The following is a 22,819-nucleotide window of genomic DNA, read 5'->3' as shown; positions in this document are numbered from 1 at the left end:
AATTTTCTATTCTTCTCAAAATGAATGCTCACATTTCTTTTGCTTTCTTTACTACTGACTCAAACTCCAAGTTAACCTTTCGGGAATCTCGCACGAGGACCCCTAAGTCTCTCTGCACCTTGGATTCGCTCCCCATTTGAAAAACCTGGACATCGGAAACCCAGCATTCCAAAGGAGGAGATGAGGATGGGATTGTCACACCTACATATGGGAAGGCCCTACATTTTTAACAACCCTATCCTAGCTATGGGTCAGGTACATACAGGTCATACGAGTAAACTTCTGAGTCAGAGTAGACCCTGAGAAAATCGGATACACAGAGTCCGTAAGCATCTGTTACAATATCTCAAAGTCATTTCCAGCTGTCAGTTACAAGTGATTTAGGTGCAGGGTTGGCAGGGGTTACTTGAACCGTCGACTCTGCTTCACTATTCAATATCATCATGGCTAATCTTCTTTTAACTCCAACTCGACACTCAGTGACCACTTTATTAGGTGGGCCTGCTCATTGATGCAAATATCTAATCGGCCAATCATGTGGCAGCGACTTAATGCATAAAACCCCGCAGACATGGTTGAGAGATTTAGTTGCTGTTCAGGCCAATTATCAGAATGGGGAAGAAATGTGATCCAAAGTGACTCTGACTGTGGAATGGCTGATGATATCAGACGGGGAAGTTAGAGTATCTCAGAAACTGCTGATCTCCTGGGATTTTCATGCACAACTGTCTCTAGAGAATAATGCAGAACAGCAGAATCAGTGAGGATTGTACCAGGCAGCCTGCAAGGGTCGCCACATGTCCAGTGCCAACATAGCACACCCACAACTCACTAACCCTAACCTGTATGTCTCTGGAATGTGGGTGCTCTGGAATCAGAGCACCTCGAGGAAACCTACTGTAAGTGGTTATGGGGAGAACGTACAAGCTCCTTACTGACAGTGAGACAGAAATTGAGCCCCCTCTTACAGTTAGTGCAGTATAGTGTTGTGCTAACCATTGTGCTATGGTACCACCTCTACAAGCTATTCTCAGTTAATTCAGGAAAGTGGGGACTACTCAGCAAGACAGCATTAGGGTACATGTTTGACTAGTGAAGGGAAATACTTGCACTGATGCAGATGGAAGGTTGTTATCCAAACACAACATGGACAAACACAGTCAAGAACCTGTTGGCTGACTGGACAATCTGTTATTTTACCTATTGATTACGAAAGGAACTTTGGCCAGAAAACTTTCTGGACATCTTTAATTCATGTAATACCTGCATCCAAGGGGGAAACTGGCTCTTTGCTTAGGAGATAAGTAAAAATTGGCCTTAAATTACATGTGATTCCTGCGCAGATAATGTTCTCAAGTCAATGACCGTCACAAGTTAGGTAGTGTCAGATTAGGGCATAAGTTAAAGATTAGCTTTATTTGTCACACGTACATCATAAGATACAGGGCTAAGTGACCAACGCAGCCCGGAGATGTGCTGGGGCAGTCTGCAGATGTCGCCGTGCTTCCAGTGCCAACATACCATGCCCACAACTTACTCACCCTAACCCATACATCTTTTGTTTTCAATGTGGGAGGAAACCAGAGTACCCAGAGGAAACCCACAGAGTCAGGAGAGAATGTACAAACCCCTGACGGACAGAAAAACTGTCACTTTTTTCTTGTAGTTTAATGTTCAAAGTTCAAAGTAAGTAAATTTATTATCAAAGTACTGTACATATATTTCACTATATACCACCCTGAGATTCATTTTTCTTTCTATAAATCCATAATAGAATAGCTGTAGTAGAATCAATGAAAGACTGCACCAACTTGGGCAAAATACACCAAACTGTGCAAATACAAAAGGAAAGAAATAATAATGATAAATAAATAAGCAATAACTATCGAGAACATGAGATGAAGAGCCCATGAAAATGAGCCCTAGGTTGTGGCAACAATTCAATGATAGGGAATTATTTTTTATGCTTGCATATACATTTACAGTATATAATCACCTGTTTATTTCAGAAATTTGAAATATAACTGGTACTGAATTTTTGTAGTTTATTTGTCTGCAAGTCTGTGTCATGACATCATGAATTAAACTGTCTCATAAGAAAATGAATTTTCTTATCTGTCTGGTTTGAGCTAATTTTCAGAGTAAAGTCTACCATGAGGCAAGATTTGTTTTTTTTTCTTTGGTTCTTTTGTTGTTCTTTGCTTACATTAGGGTGGCAAGGTACACTTTTATCATTCGCTTCGTGTGAAGACTCAAAATCACGGTAAAGACAACGTCATATGTTGACAAAAAAACCTTCGCTATCAAAATAAAGTAATTACCTTCTGCAACTCTGTCAAGCATCACCGTGATCTTTTCATCCTCCAACAAACGTTCCTTCAGAAATTTCATAAAAATACCATTTGCTAATCCAAAATGTTGAATTTCAAAGGCTTCTGCTCCCTGGCACCTTGAGATATACAAAAGAAGCATTTTAATCATCAAGTCACCTTAAAGTTCTCCTTTTCCTTTTATCACGTTTGGCCTGCTTACATCAGAGACATTACTCTATCTAAAGCGGGAAGTCCCAATCTGGGATCCATGGACCCCTTGGTAGGGGTGCATGGCATAACAAAGGTTGGGAACCCCGATCTAAAGACTGGGTAGAATGCTGAGCTATAAATTTCATTGTGTAGCTCCCCACTCTGAGGGAGGGGGATAGAAATACATAACAGGAAAAATAGGATCAATTATTTACGTTGCTTTACCGATTTTACTTTGCTTAAAATGACCGTGCTAGGGCATCGTAGTAGCATCGCGGTAGACGTGATGCTATTGTAACTCAGGGCATTGGAGTTCAGAGTTCAATCCCAACGCTGTCCGTACGTCCTTCCCATGAGGTGCAGGTTTCCTCCTGGTGCTCCGATTTCCTCCCATAGTCCAAAGTCGTACCGGTTAGTAGTTTCATTGTAAAATTGTCCAGTGATTAGGCTATGGGTTAGGTGGTTACTGAGCAGTGTGGCTTGTTGGGACGGAAGGTCTGTTCTGTGCTGTACCAATAAATAATTATGCTGAAATTGCAAATATGAAGGTGGGACAGTGTAGAGACATGTTATTTCAGAGCTTGCTGTCTTCCGCCACTTTGACCTGTGCTCTGACAAGAAGAGTATGGTAAACATCAGGATTCACACATGCAAGGCGATGGTGATGTCTAGGAAGAGGAATCCATCTAACCCCAATCTGTATTTTGGGAACTGCAAACTGGATTTAAAGAAGGAGCTAGTAATCCTTGGTGTTAATATTGACAGCAAGTTGGTGTGGGATAAACACCTTTCCACTGTTTCAAACAAGGCTGGACCAAGGCTTGGAGCTCTGCGGTAAGTAGCATCCAAACTAGACAAAGAGGGCAGAGCCACAGTTTACAAAGCCCAGGTACTAAGTATCGTGGAGTATGCCTGCTTATCATGGATGAATGCCTCACAGAGTGTCCTCAGCCAGCTTGATTCCATTCAAAGAAAGGCTCTCAGGATTATAGGTGTAGATGAAGCCTCAGCTCATAAGAAGCTAGCCATCAGTAGCTCACACCACAGACGACAGGTTGCTGCAGCTACTGTGCTATACAAAATGCACACCAGCCACAGCCCTGCAGACCTTCGCACCATGCTGCCTTCATCTTACGAGAGACGGCGCACCACACAATCAAGTTTATCTATGCCTGCTCATGCTGTTTCTATGCCCGATGCAAGAACCTACTCACTGGATAGAAGCTTCCTTCACTGTGCTATCAGAATTTGGAACAGCCTTCCAGATGTTGTGGTTGGAAACATCTGCGATGATGGGGTCTAAGCCTTCAAGAGTCGAGTGCACAAACACCTATCATCTCTGGGAGGGAAGTCACGTGCTTCTTCATAAGCTATCATGAAGGCGACCAGGATGGCAATGCTTGGTTGTTGGTAGGTAGGGTTAATACCTGACTTTCAAGAGCACTTGTGAGTTATGTTCCCGCTGGACTTAGTCCTTAAGCTGCTGGAGAACAGCGCGGAAAGAACAGGTGCTGTTTTCTCCCGGTAGGGATTAGTTTTTAGTTCCAAATGCTCCTGCCACATTTCGTCACCCTGCAACCCTATCCTTCAATCTCTTTGAATTATGGAGGACAGCATGTGTATAAATGTCTCTCTCCAGCAGACTTCATCATGACTCCAGTATTTCTACTATTTTTTAATGTTTCTTAATTGTACACATGATTTTTTTGTGTTCTATCGCTGAGCAGCAGTGAACCATCTGATTGGCCTATCGGAGCTCTCTTTGAGAACTAGTTGACTTGATCAGCATTTCTGACCTGGCTATTGTTCACAATTGCATTTAATAAAAAAAAAATTCCCTTCCTCCACCACCATTGCAGCCCTCACTCGCACCGCCACCATTTCCTGCACATCCACCCTCACCCCACCCTGCAGCCGTTACATCTCCTTGTCCTTACCTACTATGCCAGGAGCATCCATATATATTGAGACACTGCGTAGGGCAGGCCCTCCCGGCCCTTTGAGCCGCGCTGCCCAGCAACCGTCGATCTAACCCCCGCCTAATTACAGGACAATTTACAACGACCGGTATGTCTTTGGACTGTGGGAGGAAACCGGAGCAGCTGGAGAAAACCCATGCATGCAGACTCTTGACAAACGACGTCGGAATTGAACTCCAACTTCCCAAGCTGTAATAGTGTAGCACTAACCACTACCCTACCGTGGTGCCCTTGTGCATATCCAGCGCATCATTTTCCATAACTTCCACCAACTCAAATGGGATTCTACCAATAAGCATATATTTCCCTTCCCCACCCCTCCCCGTTTTCCGTAGGAATCACTCTTTATGTGACACTCTGGTACACTTGTCCCTCCTCACTGATCTCCCTCCTAAAACTTATCCCTGCAAGCAAGACAAATTCTACACCTCCTCCCTCACCAACATCCAGGGCCCCAAACAGTTCTTCCAGGTGAGGCAACACTTCACCTGCGAGTCTTTCAGGGTCATTTATTGTACTTGGTGCTTCTGGTGTGGCCTCCTCTACATCATGGAGACCCGACAATGATTGGGGAACTGCTTCATTGCGCACCTTCGCTCCATCACCCACAAGAGACTGGATCTCCCTGTTGCTAATGACTTCAATTTAACTTCTCAGTCGCATGCTAACACATCTGTCTACGGCCTCATCTATTGTCACGATGATGCCAAACTCAGGTTGGAGGTGTAATAATTCATGTCCCATCTGGGTAACCTCCAACCTGATGGAAAGAACATCGATTTCTCTAACCTCTTCACTTGTGAATCATCTATTGTGTCCAGTGCTCCCAATGCAATGAGACCAATCATAAATTGGGAGACCACTTTGTCGAGCACCTCTAAGCTATGTGCCACAAGCAGGACTTCCAAGTGGCCAAACATTTTAATTACCAATCCCATTCCTGTTCCGACATGCCAGTCCATGGCCTCCTCTTGTACTAAGATGAGACCACCCTCAAGGTAGAGGAGCAACACATTATATTTTGTCTGGCTACTCTCCAACCTGATGGCATGAATATCAATTTCTTCTTTCAATAAACAAATAACCCCCCCCCCCCCATTTCCCACTCTGATCTCTTACCTCTTCTCATCTGCCTATTACTTCCCTCTGGTCTCCCTCCTTCTCATATGGTCCACACTCCTCTCCAATTAGATTCTTTCTTCTCCAGCCCTTGACCTTTCCCACCCATCTGGCTTCACCTATCACCTTCCAGCTAGCCCCTCTCCCCACCTTTTTATTCTGGCATCTTCCCCCTTCCTTCTCAGTCCTGAAGAAGAGTCTTGGCCCGTAACATTGACTGCTAGACGTTGCTTGGCCTGATGAGTTCCTCCAGCATTTTGTGTGTGTTGCTTTGGATTTCCAGCATCTGCAGAATTTCTCATGTTTATTAGAAGCAGACGTTTTTCTTTCTACTCAACATTTCCCATTGAGCAGAAGAAAGCTTGAGAACACCAAGTTGCTCGAGAACAACTTCTGCCCTGCTGATGTAAATTTCTTGAATGGATCTTGCATGTATGCTAAAGATGGACCCTTGATCTCTCAATCTACGTACCTCATCATAGTCTTTGCACTATATTTTGACCTGCACTGAAACTGCAACTTTATATTCTGTATTCTATACTCTTGTCCCTTTTGTACTACCTCGATGTACTTATGAATGAAATGCTCTGTCTAAATGGAATGCAAACTAATGCCTTTCACTGTCAATAATATGTTTCAGGAACAGCTTCTTCCCCTCTGATATCAGATTTCTGAATGGATAATGAACCCATATACACTATCTCATTATTTTTGCTCTCTTTTTCCATGACTTATTGAATTTTTAAAATATACAGTACTGTGCAAAAGTTTTAGGAGCAGAATTAGGCCATTTTGCTCATATTTTCGGTAGTTAAGATGTCTCAGACTTTTACACAGCACTCTATTTGTCAATGTGGAGTGGAGTGTAAGTCTGCAAATCTGATGGGGTCAAAGGATGATGGAAATGGCAAGTGTGGAGCGCTGTAGGAGGGACGTGAGACAGGTAGCAGAGAAGGAGTGCCAGAGATAGGGGGGTGTTATGGGTGCAGACACACCCAGCCCTGAGTCACCAGTCAAGTTATTTGATTCCAAATGATTGGTTTATTGATGATTACAGAATGTTTCTGTGGTGCTTCCTGCTCCTTCCCCTCTCCCTGTTCCCTTCCCACTCTCAGTCCACAATAGAGACCCATATCAGAATCAGGTTTATCATCACTCATATATGCCATTAAATAAATAAATATTTTATCTAGCAAACTATCTGTTTTTTTATTTATTAAGATACGTGGAATCGGCCCTTCAAGCAATGCCACCCAGCAATTCCCTGATTTAATCCGAGCCTAATCAGGGGATAATTTACAATGACCAGTTAACCTACTAACTGAGGGAGGAAACCGGAGCACCCGGAGGAAACCCACATGGTCATGGATAGAACGTACAAACTCCCTACAGGCAGCAATGGGAATTGAACCTGAGTCGCCTGCACTGTAAAGCGTTGTGCTAACCACCACACTACTGTGATTTTTTTTTGCGGCAGCTCTTAGGCATATATATATATATATGTATGTATGTATGTATGTACGTGTATATATATATTTTCTATGAGTGCCTAAGACTTTTGCATAGCACTGTATTTCTTCTTATAATTCATGTATGACACACTATACTGCTGCCACAAAACAAGAAGTTGCACACGTACTGTATTGGTGATCATAAAGCTGAATCTAATTCTGATCAATACACCAATTACCAACGACATAGGCATTGCCACCTTCCTTCACTTTTCTCTCTCACACTGTGGTTTCATCGATTTCTCTTATGTGCCCACTGACAACTTTCCCTTCAGCTCTTTAGGTTCCATGTTCCAGATTCTCACCGTAATCTTTCTGCCCTCTATACACTCTGTTTTTAAGAGCCCCCAGAAACTACAAACCTATGACAAAATGATTGATTAGTTATCCTGATATCACCTCCGATGACTCACAATAAAAATTTACTATTGAATGCTCTGAGTGAAAAGTCTTGGTGTGTTTTATTGTCTTAAAAGGAATTGGAATTGGTTTATTATTGTCACATGTACTATGGTGGAGTGGCTCTACCCCAAGACGAGTCTCTACCAAAGGTGTAAGACACTCCTTTTCTCCACTAGCCTGCAGGTCACCCATAGGCAAGGAGTAGCACCTCCTTAGCTCCTGCACCCCCACCCCCCACCTCCCCGATCAAGGTCAGGTGAAGCCATGGGAGCTGGTGGTGGATGGTCGTACGAGCAGCTGGTGCATTTCACAAGTCCTGGATGACCACTGACACCAGGCAGACAATTTATGAAGAGTGTGGATAATGGCTGGGGTCACCCGTCTTGTAAAGACACTGGCCACAAAAAGGCAATGGCAAAGCACTTCTGTAGAAAAAATTTGCCGGGAACAATTACGGTCATGAGACCACAATCACCCACGTCATATGACATGGCACGCAATGATGATGAGTGAGGTACAGTGAAAAGATTCTCTTGCACACTGTCACACAAGATTAAATCATTACACAGTGAATTGAGGTAGAACAAAGTAAACAAACAACAGAATGTAGAATAAAGTGTAACAGCTACAGAGAAAGTGCAGTACAGCTAAACAATAAGGTACAAGATGAGAATGAAGTAGATTGTGATGTCAAGAGTCCAATTCATTGTACTAGGGAGTCATTCACTAGTCCAACAGCAGAGTACAAGCTGTCCTTCAGCCTGGTGCTATGTGCCTTCACACTTTTGTATCTCCTGTCCAAAGGGAGAGGAGAGAGAGTCTAATCTATCGTTTAATTCTGAACCCTCTGCCTTTCTATCATCACAACATTACAAATAGATTTGGTCATCACAAGATGCAAAAGGCAGAAATAAGCCATAGATTAGACTTTGGAATTTCAGGCTTTAATACTACTCATGCTTAGAAACCTCAAAAAGGACCACAGCCTAGTTGTCGGATTTGGAGGCTTGCGTGCCTCAATGACCTGGAGAGCTATGCTGGCTGGAGTCAGGACCTTGTGCTTTGGCTCTTGGTAGGGACACCCATGCCAAAGAACTCAAAGAGTGGTGTTCCACCTTTCCTCCACATACCGGGGGGTGGGGGGCAGTTTAGCTCAGGGCTAACAACCCTGGTTAATGAACAAATGTTGCAGAAACAGCAATAAAGAATCCTATACAGGCAGAGATGGAGGATCTTCATTTATTGCCCTAAATGCCAGCGGTGTATCAAGTAGTAAGTGAGATGCTTAGAAAAGATTTCCGAATTACGTGTATGAATGCACTGCAGTACGGAGTTTCTGCTGATATCCCAAGAACCAAAAACTCTGTTTATTTCCCAGAGTGGGGGAGTCTAGGACTGAAGGACCCAGCCTCAGATTAGAGGGACATCTCTTTAGAACAGAGATGAAGAGGAATTTCTTTAACTGATAGTGGGGAGTCGAGCAGCAGAGGACACAGCCTCAGAGTACAAGGATGACCCTTTAGAACTGAGAGGAGGAATTTGTTTAGCCACAGGTGGCTATGGAGGCCAAGTCATTGGGTATATTTAAAATGGAGGTTGATACGTTCTTGATTAGTAAGGGCGTCAAAGGTTACAGGGAGAAAACAGGAGAATGGGGTTAGGAAGGATAATAAACCCGCCATGATGGAATGGCAGAGCAGACTTGATGGGCCAAATGGCCTAATACAGCTCCTACAGTATGTCTTATCGTCTCATGGTCAGTTGTGAATGTAGTCAGTGACAAGGGCTCGAGCTTGTCAAGTTCCAAAGACTGCCCGCCCTGTTTTTCCACCTTTGTCTGAATGGCTAATTCCTTCTTTCTGAATCATCTGCATTTCTATCATCATGACTTTATACGTAGATTTATTAATCACAAGACTTACATCTCCATTTCCAGATCACTGCACAATAGTCATAGTCATAGTCATACTTTATTGATCCCGGGGGAAATTGGTTTTTGTTACAGTTGCACCATAGATAATAAATATTAATAAAACCATAAATAGTTAAATAGTAATATATAAATTATGCCAGGAAATAAGTCCAGGACCAGCCTATTGGCTCAGGGTGTCTGACCCTCCAAGGGAGAAGTTGTAAAGTTTGATGGCCACAGGCAGGAATGACTTCCTATGACTCTCTGTGTTGCATCTCGGTGGAATGAGACAACAGCACCTCTTTCACCTCAGACAGTTGAGGAAGTTTGGTATGGGCCCTCAAATCCTAAGAACTTTCTACAGGGGTACAATTGAGAACATCCTGACTGGCTGCATCACTGCCTGGTATGGGAACTGTACCTCCCTTAATTGCAGGACTCTGCAGAGAGTGGTGCAGACAGCCCAGCCCATCTGTAGTTGTGAACTTCCCATGATTCAGGACATTTACAAAGACCGGTGTGAAAAAAGGGCCCGAAGGATCATTGGGGACCCGAGTCACCCCAACCACAATTTGCTACCATTCGGTAAACAGTACTGCAGCATAAAAGCTAGGACCAACAAACTCCGGGACAGTTTCTTCCACCAGGCCATCAGACTGATTAACTCACGCTGACTTAAGTGTTTTTCTATGTTACATTGACTGTTTTATTTATTATAAATTACTATGATTGCACATTGCACATTTAGACGGAGACGTAACGTAAAGATTTTTACTCCTCATGTATGTGAAGGATGTAAGAAATAAAGTCAATTCAATTCAATAAAGTTATTGAACTGAAGTAATCTAAGACTAAATATTGAGACTTATCGGGCACTTGGATTAATTTCACTTTGATTTGCTCAAATTTAGCACAAGTCTTGAGGTGTTAAGTATAGAAGCCTTTCATCAGAATAGACTTACGTTGCATAACCAAACACAATGTTGGCTGTCACTCGCAAGGCTTCCATATTTGGGATCGTATCATCATGGACGTTCCTGCAAACAAAGAAACAAGGTGTTTATTGCACACAGTAGGTGATATCCATGTCAACCACTCCCACAGTTTGAACAGCCACATTTCCCACTCACATTACATTAACCCAGATTCCCTCTCGAGTCAGTGCTGATACTTACTATAGGGGCTGCTATAACTAGGTCATTGATCTGGATGGTAATCTGGTTAACTGGACCAGCATATTTATGGATGACACAAAGATTGGGGATGTAGTGGACAGTGAGGAAGGCTACCATAGCTTGCAGAGGAATCGGCATCAGCTGGAAAAATTAGATAAAAAAATGGAAGATGGAACTTCATGCAGACAAGTGTGAGGTTTTGCACTTTGGTAGGACCAACCAAGGTAGGTCTTACACAATGGACGGTAGGGCACTGAGGACTATGGTAGAACAAAGGGATCTGAGAATACAGGCACATAATTTGTTGAAAGTGATGTCACAGTTAGATAGGATCGTAAAGAAAGCCTTCATAAATCAATGTATTGAGTACAGGAAATGGGATGTTATGTTGAAGCTGCATTGGTGAGACCTAACTTGGAGTATTGTGTGTAGCTTTGGTCATCTACCTACAGAATGATCTAAACAAGGTTGAAAGAGTGCAGAGAAAATTTAACAGGATGTTGCTGCGTCTGGAGGACCTGAGTTATAAGGAAAGATTGAATAGGTTAGGACTGTATTCTTTAGAACGTGGAAGACTGAGGAGATTTGATAGAGGTATACAAAATTATGAGGGGTATAGATAGGGTAAATGTAAGCAGGCTTTTTCCACTGAGGTTTGGTGGTACTACACCCAGAGGTCATGAGTTAAGGGTGAAAGGTGAGAAGTTTAAGGTGAACATGAGGGGAAGCGTTTTCCTTCACAGGGTTGTGAGAGTGTGGAATGAGCTGCCAGCACAAGTGGTTCATGCAAGCTCGATTCCAACATTTAAGAGAAGTTTGGATAGGTACATGGATGGTTGGGATATGGAGGGCCATGGTCCCACGGCAGCTCATTGAGTGTAGTCAGTTTAAATGGCTTTCAGCATGGAATAGATGGGCTGAAGGACCTGTTTCTATGTTGTACTTCTTTAGGACTCTATGCAGATAGTGAGAAACAATTCCTCTCAACAGTACAGTAGCAGATGGAATACAGTGTAGGCAAGTGTATGGTCAAACACTTTGCTAGAAGGAATCAAGGCACAGAATCCTTTCTAAACAGACAGCGAGTTAAGAAAATGGAGGTACAAAGGGTCTTGGGAGTTCTCATGCAGGAGTCCCTAAAGGCAAATTTGTAGGTTGATTCACTGGTAAAGGCGGTAAATGCAATGTTAGCATTCATTTCAAAAGGACCAGAATATAAAAGCAAGGACGTAATGCTGAGGCTTTATAAGGCATTGGTCAGACTGCACTTTGAGTACTGTGAGCAATTTAGGGACCCTTATCAAAGGAGTGAAATGCTGGCATTGGAGAGGGTCCAGATGAGGTTCACAAAATCATTTCGGGAAGAGTAAGTAAATTTAAGAAGGACAACAAAATTCAAGGGGGGTATAGCCCAGTGAGATTTCGGGGAGCTGGGTTATGCACAATAGGCAGCGATTTAAACAGAGAGAGGAGAAATGGATTAAAAATTCTATATCTGAATGCGTGAAGTATCAGAAATAAGGCGGATGAGCTTGAAGCTCAGGTGCGAATGGGTAACTATGATGTTGTTGGGATAACGGAGACATGGCTGCAGGGGGATCAGACCTGGGAATTGAATGTACAGGGGTATACGTGCTATCGAAGGGACAGAAAGGTGGGAAGAGGGGGTGGGGCGGCCCTGTTGGTGAGGAATGAGATTCAGTCCCTTGCAAGGGGGGACATAGAGTCAGGAGAAGTAGAGTCAGTGTAGATAGAACTGAGGAACAGTAAGGGCAAAAAGACCCTAATAGGTGTTATCTACAGGCCCCCAAACAGTAGCATGGATATTGGGTGCAAGTTGAATAGGGAGTTAACAATGGCATGTGGCAAAGGAAATGTCACAGTAGTTATGGGGGATTTCAACATGCAAGTGAACTGGGAAAATCAGGTTGGTACTGGACCCCAGGATAGGGAATTTGTAGAGTGCCTACGGGATGCATTTTTGGAGCAGCTTGTACGAGAGCCGACCAGGGATAAGGCTATTCTGGATTTAGTGTTACGCAATGAAAAGGATTTGGTAAGTGATCTTGAAGTAATGGAGCCATTAGGAGGTAGTGACCATAATATGATAAGTTTTTATCTGCAAGTTGAGAGGGATAAGGGCAGATCAGAAGTGTCAGTATTGCTGTTGAACAAAGGAGACTATGGAGCCATGAGGGAGGAGCTGGTCAAAGTTGACTGATCGGATATCCTAGCAGAAAAGACAGTGGAACAGCAATGGCAGGTATTCTTGGGAATAATGCACAAGGTGCAAAATCAGTTCATCCCCCGGAGAAGGAAAGATTCAAAGGGGGGAAAGTGGCCACAGTGGTTGACAAAGGAAGTCAGAGATAGCATAGCATTAAAAAAGAAGTATAACAGAGATAAGGTGAGTGGGAAGACGGATGATTGGGAAATTTTTAAGGAGCAACAGAACTTAACTAAAAAAGCTATATGGGGAGAAAAAAATGAGGTATGAACGCAAGCTAGCTAGGAATATAAGGGAGGATAGCAAAAGTTTTTTTAGGTATGTGAAGAGAAGGAAGATAGTTAAGAACAATGTTGGGCCCTTGAAGAATGAATTGGAAGAAATTGTTATGGGAAACAGAGAAATGGCAGACAAATTTAATAAGTACTTTGGATCTGTCTTCACTAGGGAAGACACAAGCAATCTCCCAGATGTATGGATGGGCCAAGGACATAGGGTAACAGAGGAACTGAAACAGATTTAAATTAGGAAGGAAACGGTGATGAGTAGACTGATGGGACTGAAGGCTAACAAATCCCCAGGTCCAGATGGTCTGCATCCTAGGTTACTAAAGGAGGTGGCTCTGGAAATTGCAGATGCATTGGTGATCATTTTCCAATGTTCCTTAGATTCAGGATCAGTTCCTGAGGATTGGCGAATGGCTAATGTTATCCCACTTTTTAAGAAAGGAGGGAGGGAGAAAACAGAGAACTATCGCCCTGTTAGCCTAACATCAGTAGTGGGGAAGATGCTAGAGTCCATTATTAAAGATGAAATAGCGGCATATCTTGATAGCAGTGATAGGATTGGGCCGAGCCAGCATGGATTTACCAAGGGCAAATCATGCTTGACTAATCTATTGGAGTTTTTCGAGGATGTAACCAGGAAGATAGACGTGGGAGATCCAGTGGATGTGGTGTCCCTTGACTTTCAGAAGGCATTTGATAAGGTACCACATAGGAGATTGGTGGGTAAAATCAGAGCTCATGGCATTGGGGGGACGATATTGACATGGATTGAAAACTGGTTGGCAGATAGAAAGCAAAGGGTAGCAGTGAATGGGTGTTTCTCGGGATGGCAGGTGGTGACTAGTGGAGTGCCACAGGGCTCGGTATTGGGACCACAGCTGTTTACAATTTACGTGAATGATTTAGAGGAAGGCATTGTGAATAACATCAGCAAGTTTGCTGATGATACTAAGCTGGGTGGCAGTGTGACATGTGATGAGGATGTTAGGAGAATTCAAGATGACTTGGATAGGCTGGGTGAGTGGGCAGAAACTTGGCAGATGGCGTTTAATGTGAATAAGTGTGAGGTTATTCACTTTGGGAGCAAGAACAGGAAGGCAGATTATTATCTGAACGGTGTGGAGTTAGGTAAGGGAGAAATACAAAGAGATCTAGGAGTACTTGTTCATCAGTCTCTGAAGGTGAATGAGCAAGTGCAGCAGGCAGTGAAGAAGGCTAATGGAACGTTGGCCTTTATTACAAAGGGAATTGAGTACAAAAGCAAGGAAATACTTTTGCATTTGTACAGGGCCCTGGTGAGACCACATGTGGAGTATTGTGTGCAGTTTTGGTCTCCAGGGTTAAGGAAGGACATCCTGGCTGTGGAGGAGGCGCAGCGTAGGTTCACTAGGTTAATTCCTGGGATGTCCAGACTGTCTTATGCAGAGAGGTTAAGAGAGACTGGGCTTGTACACGCTGGAATTAAGGAGATTGAGGGGGGATTTGATTGAGACATATAAGATTATTAAGGGAATGGACAAGATAGAGGCAGGAAATATGTTCCAGATGTTGGGAGAGTCCAGTACCAGAGGGCATGGTTTAAGAATAAGAGGTAGGTCATTTAGGACAGAGTTGAGGAGGAACTTCTTCTCCCAGAGAGTTGTGGAGATATGGACCGCGCTGCCTCAGAAGGCAGTGAAGGCCAATTCTCTGGATGCTTTCAAGAAGGAGCTAGATAGGTATCTTATGGATAGGGGAATCAAGGGTTATGGGGACAAGGCAGGAACTAGGTATTGATAGTAGATGATCAGCCATGATCTCAGAATGGCGGTGCAGGCTCGAAGGGCCGAATGGTCTACTTCTGCACCTATTGTCTATTGTCTATTGATAGGGATAATGTGTGAGGAGTGTTTGATGGTTCTGGGCCTGTACTCATAACTTACTGAATATCAAAAGGCCTAGATAGGGTTGACATGGAGTGGAAGTTTCCAGTAGTAGGAGAGTCTAGCACCAGGGAGCACAGCCTCAATATAGAAGGACATTCCCTTAAACAGAGATGAGGAGGAATTTCTTTAGCCAGAGTGTGTTGAATCTATGGCATTCATTGCTACAGATGGCTGTGGCCATGGGGGTTGATAGGCTCTTGATTAGAAAGAGGGTTAAAGGTTATGGGGAGAAGGCAGGAGAATGGGGTTGAGTGGGAAAATATGTTAGTCATGATTGAATGGCGGAGCAGATATCTGGACTCCCCTACTATAGGAAACATTCTCTGCATGGCCTTTTTGTCTAGGCCTTTCTGTATTTGGTAGATTTCAACGAGATCTCCTTCATTCTTCTAAACTCCAGTGAGTACAGGCCTTGAGCCTTTAAACGATCATCATACACTAACAGTATTAGAATTCTTTGGTTGTCATCATTTTCCAGATCTTTGAATGTCACCAAATTTGGAGATCGATGGGTGGATGATAACAATGAACCCAATATCATTCTTGGCATCAATTGAAAACTTGAAATTTTCTCTGAGATTTACCTTTTCCTGCACATGTCCAGTAGAAATACATTCAATCCCGTCTCTTTCTCTTGCATTAGCTTTAAGATACTCTGCACACACAAGCAGTTTGCTGACCTGTAGGGATTTGGTGCATTAATTGGCACCATAAAACTGTTTCCATAGTTTTCGTATCCATGTCCAGCATAGTACAATAGCCCTGTAATAATCAAGCCAGACATACGTTGTCAAATGCTCCATTCACTATGTGCAGATACTTTCATTGAACGCCAGGAAGGAAGAAAATCCCAGCTGTTTTTTTAAGGACTTTCTATCTATACTGTTTGTTTTCCTCTGATTCAAGACAACATCAGTCATTCACATTGCTGGCAAACTCCTCACATATTTCTACAAAAGAAAGCGGTGGAAAACACGTTAAGAATATTTAAACTAAGTCCCATCCCAGCTCGCAATCCAGTTTTAAAATTGTTTCTTCCCTTTTAGATCAAAGTCGTGTGTACTATCATTTGCACAAGTATATGTATGCACAAATGCGATAAAAGATACTAACTTGTAGCAGTATCAGAGGCACATAACATCATACAGGCAGCATTTACAAGAAAAACATCAATATAAATTATGCACAATTTATAAAAGAGGTAAACACAACTAAAGTAACAAACACAAGAGATTCTGCAGATGTTGGAAATCCAGAGCAGCACACACAAAATGCTGGGGGTCCTCAGCGGGTCAGGCAGTATCTACCAAGAGGAATGAAATGTTGATGTTTCAGGCTGATACCCTTTATCAAAACTCAACTAGAATGAATAAAAACAAAGTCCCTTTTAATGCAAAGTGATCAGAGAGGTTATGGTGGTGACTGAGGAAGTGATTCGGGTTTTTAAACATTAAGGTCCCACTGATTTGTGCTGGTGGGCATTAAAAATCATTTTAGCTCCATAAGTGCCAAAAAAAACTCCATTTAAAAAGACATTAGAGCAGAGAGTCATAGAACACTACAACACTTCAGCTCATCTAGTCCATGTTGAACTATTTATCTGTCTGGTCCCACTGGCCTGTACCCACACCAAAGCCCTCCATACTCCTCCCATGTATGACCTTATCCAAAATTCTCTTAAATGTTGAAAGCGACCCCGCATCCACCACTTCCACTAGCAGCTCACTCCACACTCTCACCACCCTCTGAGTGAAGACGTTCATCCTCATGTTCCCCTTAAACATTTCACCTTTCACCCTTAGTACATGACCTCTTGTTCTACTCTCACCCAACCTCAGCGGAAAAAGCTTGCACATAGGTAGCACTGACTAAATAAGCTACAGAGTAAAGTGTGAAGATGTAAATCATCATAAATTAAACTTTGCATTTAGTAATATAGTTAACATATTAAAAATCCGATGACAAAGAACTAAATTCAAAGCTGCAATATCTTCATACGTCAATTGGAATTTCCGAATACGTACATACAAATCTGTTACTTGATAGGCACATGAATCACGCTGTTGTTGACAAGTGACACTTTACTGATGTAGATATCAGTGAGATCTGTAAACAACTATAGAGTTCACCTTCTTGACAAACTATTGATATGTGGGAACAAAATGCCTTTATAGATTCCACAAGGTCATTCATCGCTATTTATACCTCTTGCTTCATCTTTGCACCTGTTCAAATTGGAATGTAACAACTTAAAGAATTTGTGACTTCTTCAATATAAATATCAAGATCAAGACCAGAGACGCCACAGTCTTAGAGCTCTGCCCACAGTTACCAAGACTTAAAAGGCAAAATCTTGTCCTCGTCTACTTTGTGATTATTTTGTTCACTGTAGTATTCTTTAGGGTTCAAGTTAAGTTCAATTGTCATTCAGCCATACATGAATACAGCCAAACCAGTGTTACTCCAGGGCCAAGGTCCAAGATACAGAACCAACAGTCGTACCCAGCACCAGATACACATAGCATGTATAAGATACGAGTAAAATACAGTCACACAAAAAATACATATCTTCCAAGACCCAAGTATATGAATGTTGCAACAATCTGCAGTCGAACACAATATGGCTTGTCTTCTACCAAGCAAACACTTGGGTGCGGCACCATTCCAGCTTGGATGCTGCGCCACACTGCTTCTGGTGGAGCACAGCGACTCTGACGCCTCTCTCCTGGGCAGCTGGTCACAGGTGACACTGCGGGTTGAGGACGAGTCCTCCCTATGACCAAGACCACACAGCTCCTCCACCGCCTGGCCCTGCCATCCACCAATAAACCAGCGAGTCAGACCTGCAGCATCCCACATTAACAATGTCCAACAGGGTCATAAGAGAAGTGACTAACACAATCACTCGCTGTAGACTGCACACCACCTTCGAGCACTAACTCCCCTGACAGCACAGGCAGCAGCACGGTCCGCACCAAGGCCAGCTGCTTCAAATTTCTGTGTCAATGAGCAATTCACTGATAGGGTAGACCAGCAGGAAAATAAGTTTGTAATGGCCAGCACAGTCTTGCAATCGCAAAAAAATATGTTTTGAAAAAAGACATTACCACCTTTGGTTGACGCAGTAGTGTGACTGAGTACACTGCCATCTTACTGGAAATCTTACCTTAAGGTTGTCATAGCCTGTGGGGGGTAGAGCTCCCACTACCTATTTAAATGCTTCCAGTCGTGTTTGTCTCAAATAGCCTCTAACAACCAAATTCAGCTCCTGGTCTTCACGTGTAACTTAGCTACTAAGCTCGGCAGAACTGTTTTCTACTGACAGGAGAAGGAGCAAAGGTGGGTTACTGGCACCTTAAAACCAGTTGCTTTGGGAAGCTGGGCTCATCAGCTGTAGTTGGCAGCTCACTTAGGAGAAGGAAAACTCTGATCTCAAACCTCCATTGCCTTGTAGCTACATCCACTCATAGGGAAGGCTTCAAGAGAAAACTCTGAGGAAAAATCCGCAGCTGGAGTCCCTCAGGCAGTCCTGTACTGAGTTCAACGCTGACTGGCAACTCCTGCGATGCCAATGGTGCCAAACTGTATCGGTCTTTGCCATTCCTTTGAAATCATCAGCTATCAGCTGCGTGGAGAGAGGGAGCTGCTTGGGCAACAGCTTGCTCTCCATATCAGAAATGTATTGTGTGAGTATTCGTAGCATCAGAGTGTGTATGACGTCAGGACGTGGAAAAAGGGTTAATAAAAAATGGAAGTCTGGTGAATAAACGTGGTTGTTCAATCTACACCGGTGTCCGAGTCACATCAATATTACATGGTGTCAGAAGAAAACGTGAAAAATAAAAAGGAAGAGAAGACACATGAAAGATGTCGCAGTTACAGCCACCGTCAAGTTTAAGCCTACAAGGTAATCTTGCTGAAACTGGAAAATATGGATCCAGAAGTTTGAGCTGTTCTGCACCGCTAACGGCCTAGCTGAAAAGATGGAGAAAGTGCAATGTGCTACATTTCTGCACGTAGCGGGAGAAGAGGCAATAAAGGTTTGCAACACGTTTGTCTTCTAAGATGATGAGCAAGATAAAATTGAAGTGTTGAAAAAAAAGTTTCAAGATTACTGCGAACCGAGAAAAAACTTACCGTACATCCGACACAGGTTTTTTACGAGGGCTCAAGGACCAACGGAGACCATAGACGCCTATGTAACAGATTTGAAGAGCAAGGCAAAAGACTGTAAGTTCGGACAACTGCATGATTCTTTAATACGTGACAGGATTGTATGCGGCGTACGAGATGATCAAGTGAGAGGCAGGCTATTGAGAGAGGCAGATCTTACATCAGAAAAGGCGATTGATGTTTGCCGTGCCAGTGAGATCACGTCAAGTCAGGTTAAAGTGCTCAATGAAGAGATTGAAGTGCACAAAGTAAAAACTGTGAAAACTGACAAGAGTAGGACAAAGCCAGCTCCACGGGATGATCAAAAGGAAGTTAATTGCAACAGGTGTGGTTATAAACATGGATACAGAAAATGTCCAGCCTTTGGTCAGACATGCAAGTTATGCCAGAAAAGAAATCACTTTGCAAAGGTGTGCAAATCGAAGGAGCACACAAGGAAAATGCATGCTGTGGAACAGAGTGAGGGCAACAGTGACATGTTCATTGGCACAGTTGAAGTGGAACAGGAGGTATGCATCAAGAATATTGACAATGCAGAGATGGAGAATGAAGATGATTGGACTCAAGATCTGATAATAAACAGGAGGAACGCGACATTTAAGCTTGACACTGGGGCAAAGTGCAATATAATGTCGGCAGAAACATTCAACTCACTGGGCATCAGAGGAAGACTGGAAAAATCCACTTGCAAGCTTGTTGCATATTTCGGCCACAAGACGGCGCCACTGGGCAAAAAAGTACTCACCTGTGTGTACAAAGGTCAACAATACAAGATTGAGTTTGAAATAGTACAGCAACATGTTCCAGCAATACTGGGCAAAGCAACATGCACAAAGCTAGGCCTGGGGAAGCGAATCTATGGTGTTGAAAAAGAAAATGACATTCTCAAAGACTTTGATGACTTGTTTTCTGGATTAGGATGTTTACCAGGGAAACACCATATCCAGATTGATCCAACTATTGCACCAGTCCTGCATGCCCCAAGAAAGATTCCAGTCACTCTCAGGGATAAAGTAGTGGAGCAGCTACACAGAATGGAACAGATGGGAGTCATAACAAGACAATTAGAACCGACCGACTGGGTGAATAGTATGGTGACAGTGGTCACAGAAAAAAAGACGAGGATTTGCATGGATCCCCAAGATCTCAACCAAGCCATCAAAAGAGAGCACTGTCTGCTGCTCATGGTTGAAGAGGTTGTCTCCCGCATGCCTAATGCAAAATACTTTTCAGTATTAGACGCAAATCAAGGTTTCTGGCAGATTAAGCTAGATGAAGAAAGTTACAAATTATGCACTTTTAACACGCCCATAGGGAGATATCGTTTCCTGCGTCTACCCTTTGGGATTTCTTCTGCATCAGAGGTATTCCAGAGATCCGTGGCACAAATGATTGAAGACCTGGACGGGGTGGTCAACATCATTGATGATTTGCTGATATGGGGTAACACAATTGAAGAACATGATCAGAGACTGAGGAAGCTCCTGGAGAGAGCACGTGAGTACAGCCTAAAACTGAACAAAAGTAAATGTAAGATCAGAACTACAGAGATCAAATACATAGGTCATGTGCTCAGTGCTGATGGGCTAAAACCAGATGATGAAAAGGTCAGAGCTGTGGTACAGCTACCACCACCCAAAGACAAGCAAGAACTATTGAGGTTCATGGGCATGATACAGTATCTTGCCAAATTCATTCCCAACTTATCAGAGGTCAGCGCTCCACTCTGAAAGCTACTAGAGAGCAACACTGAATGGCATTGGGAAGTCGAACAAAAGAAAAGTTTTGACACATTGAAGCGGTTGGTTACCAATGCACCAGCACTCAAGTTCTATGATGTCAATAAACCGGTGACGATGTCTGTGGATGCCAGTTCGGAGAGAATAGGAGCTGTTATACAGCAGGATGGGAGGCCTGTGGCGTATGGATCATGAGCACTTACGGACTGCCAACGCCGATATACTCAAATCGAGAAGGAGTTACTCGCCATAGTTTATGGGTGTGAGAAGTTCCACCAGTATGTATATGGCAAAGAAATCCAGGTTGAGAGTGATCACAAACCACTTGAGAGCATCTTCAAAAAGCCACTCCACCAAGCCTCTATCAGACTGCAAAGGATGCTTCTCAGGCTACAGAGGTACGCTCTCACCTATAAGCCAGGAAAAGAACTGTACATCGCTGACGCTTTGAGCCGTGCTTACCTCAAAGAGCAAAAGGAAGAGTTGCTAGGAAGAGAGCTGGAGGTCAACTGGGTTACACCTCAGCTACCCATCTCTGAGGAGAAGTTGAACATGTTCAGAAAAGCGACTGCAGAAGATCCTGAAATGCAAATGCTAAGAGACCTTACAATGAATGGATGGCCAACAGAAAGAAAAGATGTTCCAAAGGAAATGCAGAAATACTGGACATTTAAAGAGGAAATCAGCTATGCATCAGGAACAATGTTCAAAACGGCAAAACTCATCGTACCAAACCAAATGAGACAGGAAATGCTCAACAGAATTCATGAGTCACACCTGGGGATAGTGAAATGTAAAGAAAGAGCAAGAGACACTCTCTATTGGCCAGGCATGTCAACTCAGATAGAGGACATTGTGTCTCAGTGTGCTGTCTGTAATGAAAACAAAAACAGCAAACCAAGAGAGCCTCTGCTTCCCCACCCACTACCAGGAAGACCATGGGAGAAGATTGGCACAGATCTCTTTCACTACAATGGTACAGAATATCTGCTTGTGTGGACTACTATTCAAAATATCCAGAGATCACCAAGTTAAGTGACATGTCCAGTTGAGGTGTCATTACCGCAATGAAGTCGACATTCGCAAGACATGGTATTCCAGATATTGTCGTTAGTGACAATGGTCCACAATATGCCAGTGGTGAGTTCAGAGGGTTCTCAGAAAACTGGGAATTTCAACATGTTACTTCCAGTCCAGGGCACGCTCAGTCTAATGGACAAGCAGAGAGAACTGTACAAACTGTCAAGAATATGCTCAAGAAGGCACATAGCAGCAACGGTGACCCTTACATTGCTCTGCTTGAACACTGCAACACACCGATTGTGGGTGTGGAGTTCTCTCCTGCGCAGCTGTTGATGGGATGTCGTCTGAAGTCCAAGCTGCCAACATCCACAACTCTACTGACTCCTGAAGGTAATGCTCAAGTACATGACAAGCAAAAGTACAAGCAAATAAAGCAAAAGAGCTACTATGACAGACATACAATACAGTTGCCAGATCCGCATACAGGTGAAAATGTCAGAATACAGAGAGGGGACACTTAGCAACCAGCTGTGGTTGTGAACAGACATCAGCAACCAAGACCCTTCATAGTTCGCACGCTGGATGGACAAGTCCACAGGAGGAACAGGAAGCATCTGCTGAAGGTAGGCGAGAGAGAGTTTCCACGTACAGATACACAGGACATTTCCACATATACAGACATGGAAACAAACGACACCAAGAGTGATGCAGACCCCAAAGACACAGAGGTCATTCGAGAGACTGACACGGATGAAGGTCAAGCATAGTCACAGCTGTATCACATACGGTCTGGGAGACAAGTCAAACTTCCAGCTAGATACAGAG

At 43.3% G+C, this 22,819-nt stretch overlaps 1 protein-coding gene across 2 annotated transcripts in view; it reads right to left on the bottom strand.

Moving 5' to 3' along the window:
- malt1 (MALT paracaspase 1) overlaps positions 1-22,819 on the bottom strand; it is a 127,477-nt gene that overhangs the window by 43,469 nt on the left and 61,189 nt on the right. For both annotated transcript variants that reach the window (XM_072252259.1, XM_072252260.1), the window contains 3 exons: positions 15,644-15,821; positions 10,408-10,482; positions 2,322-2,449 (listed from right to left, as the gene is read on the bottom strand). In XM_072252259.1, the coding sequence (XP_072108360.1) occupies positions 2,322-2,449; positions 10,408-10,482; positions 15,644-15,821 (381 nt within the window). The remainder of the gene's footprint in view (positions 1-2,321; positions 2,450-10,407; positions 10,483-15,643; positions 15,822-22,819) is intronic.

Source organism: Mobula birostris, chromosome 3, assembly GCF_030028105.1.
Source record: "Mobula birostris isolate sMobBir1 chromosome 3, sMobBir1.hap1, whole genome shotgun sequence".
NCBI classification, from domain to species: Eukaryota; Metazoa; Chordata; class Chondrichthyes; order Myliobatiformes; family Myliobatidae; genus Mobula; species Mobula birostris.
The sequence above is the reverse complement of the archived record's forward strand: the minus strand, read 5'-3'. Positions and strand labels throughout refer to the sequence as shown.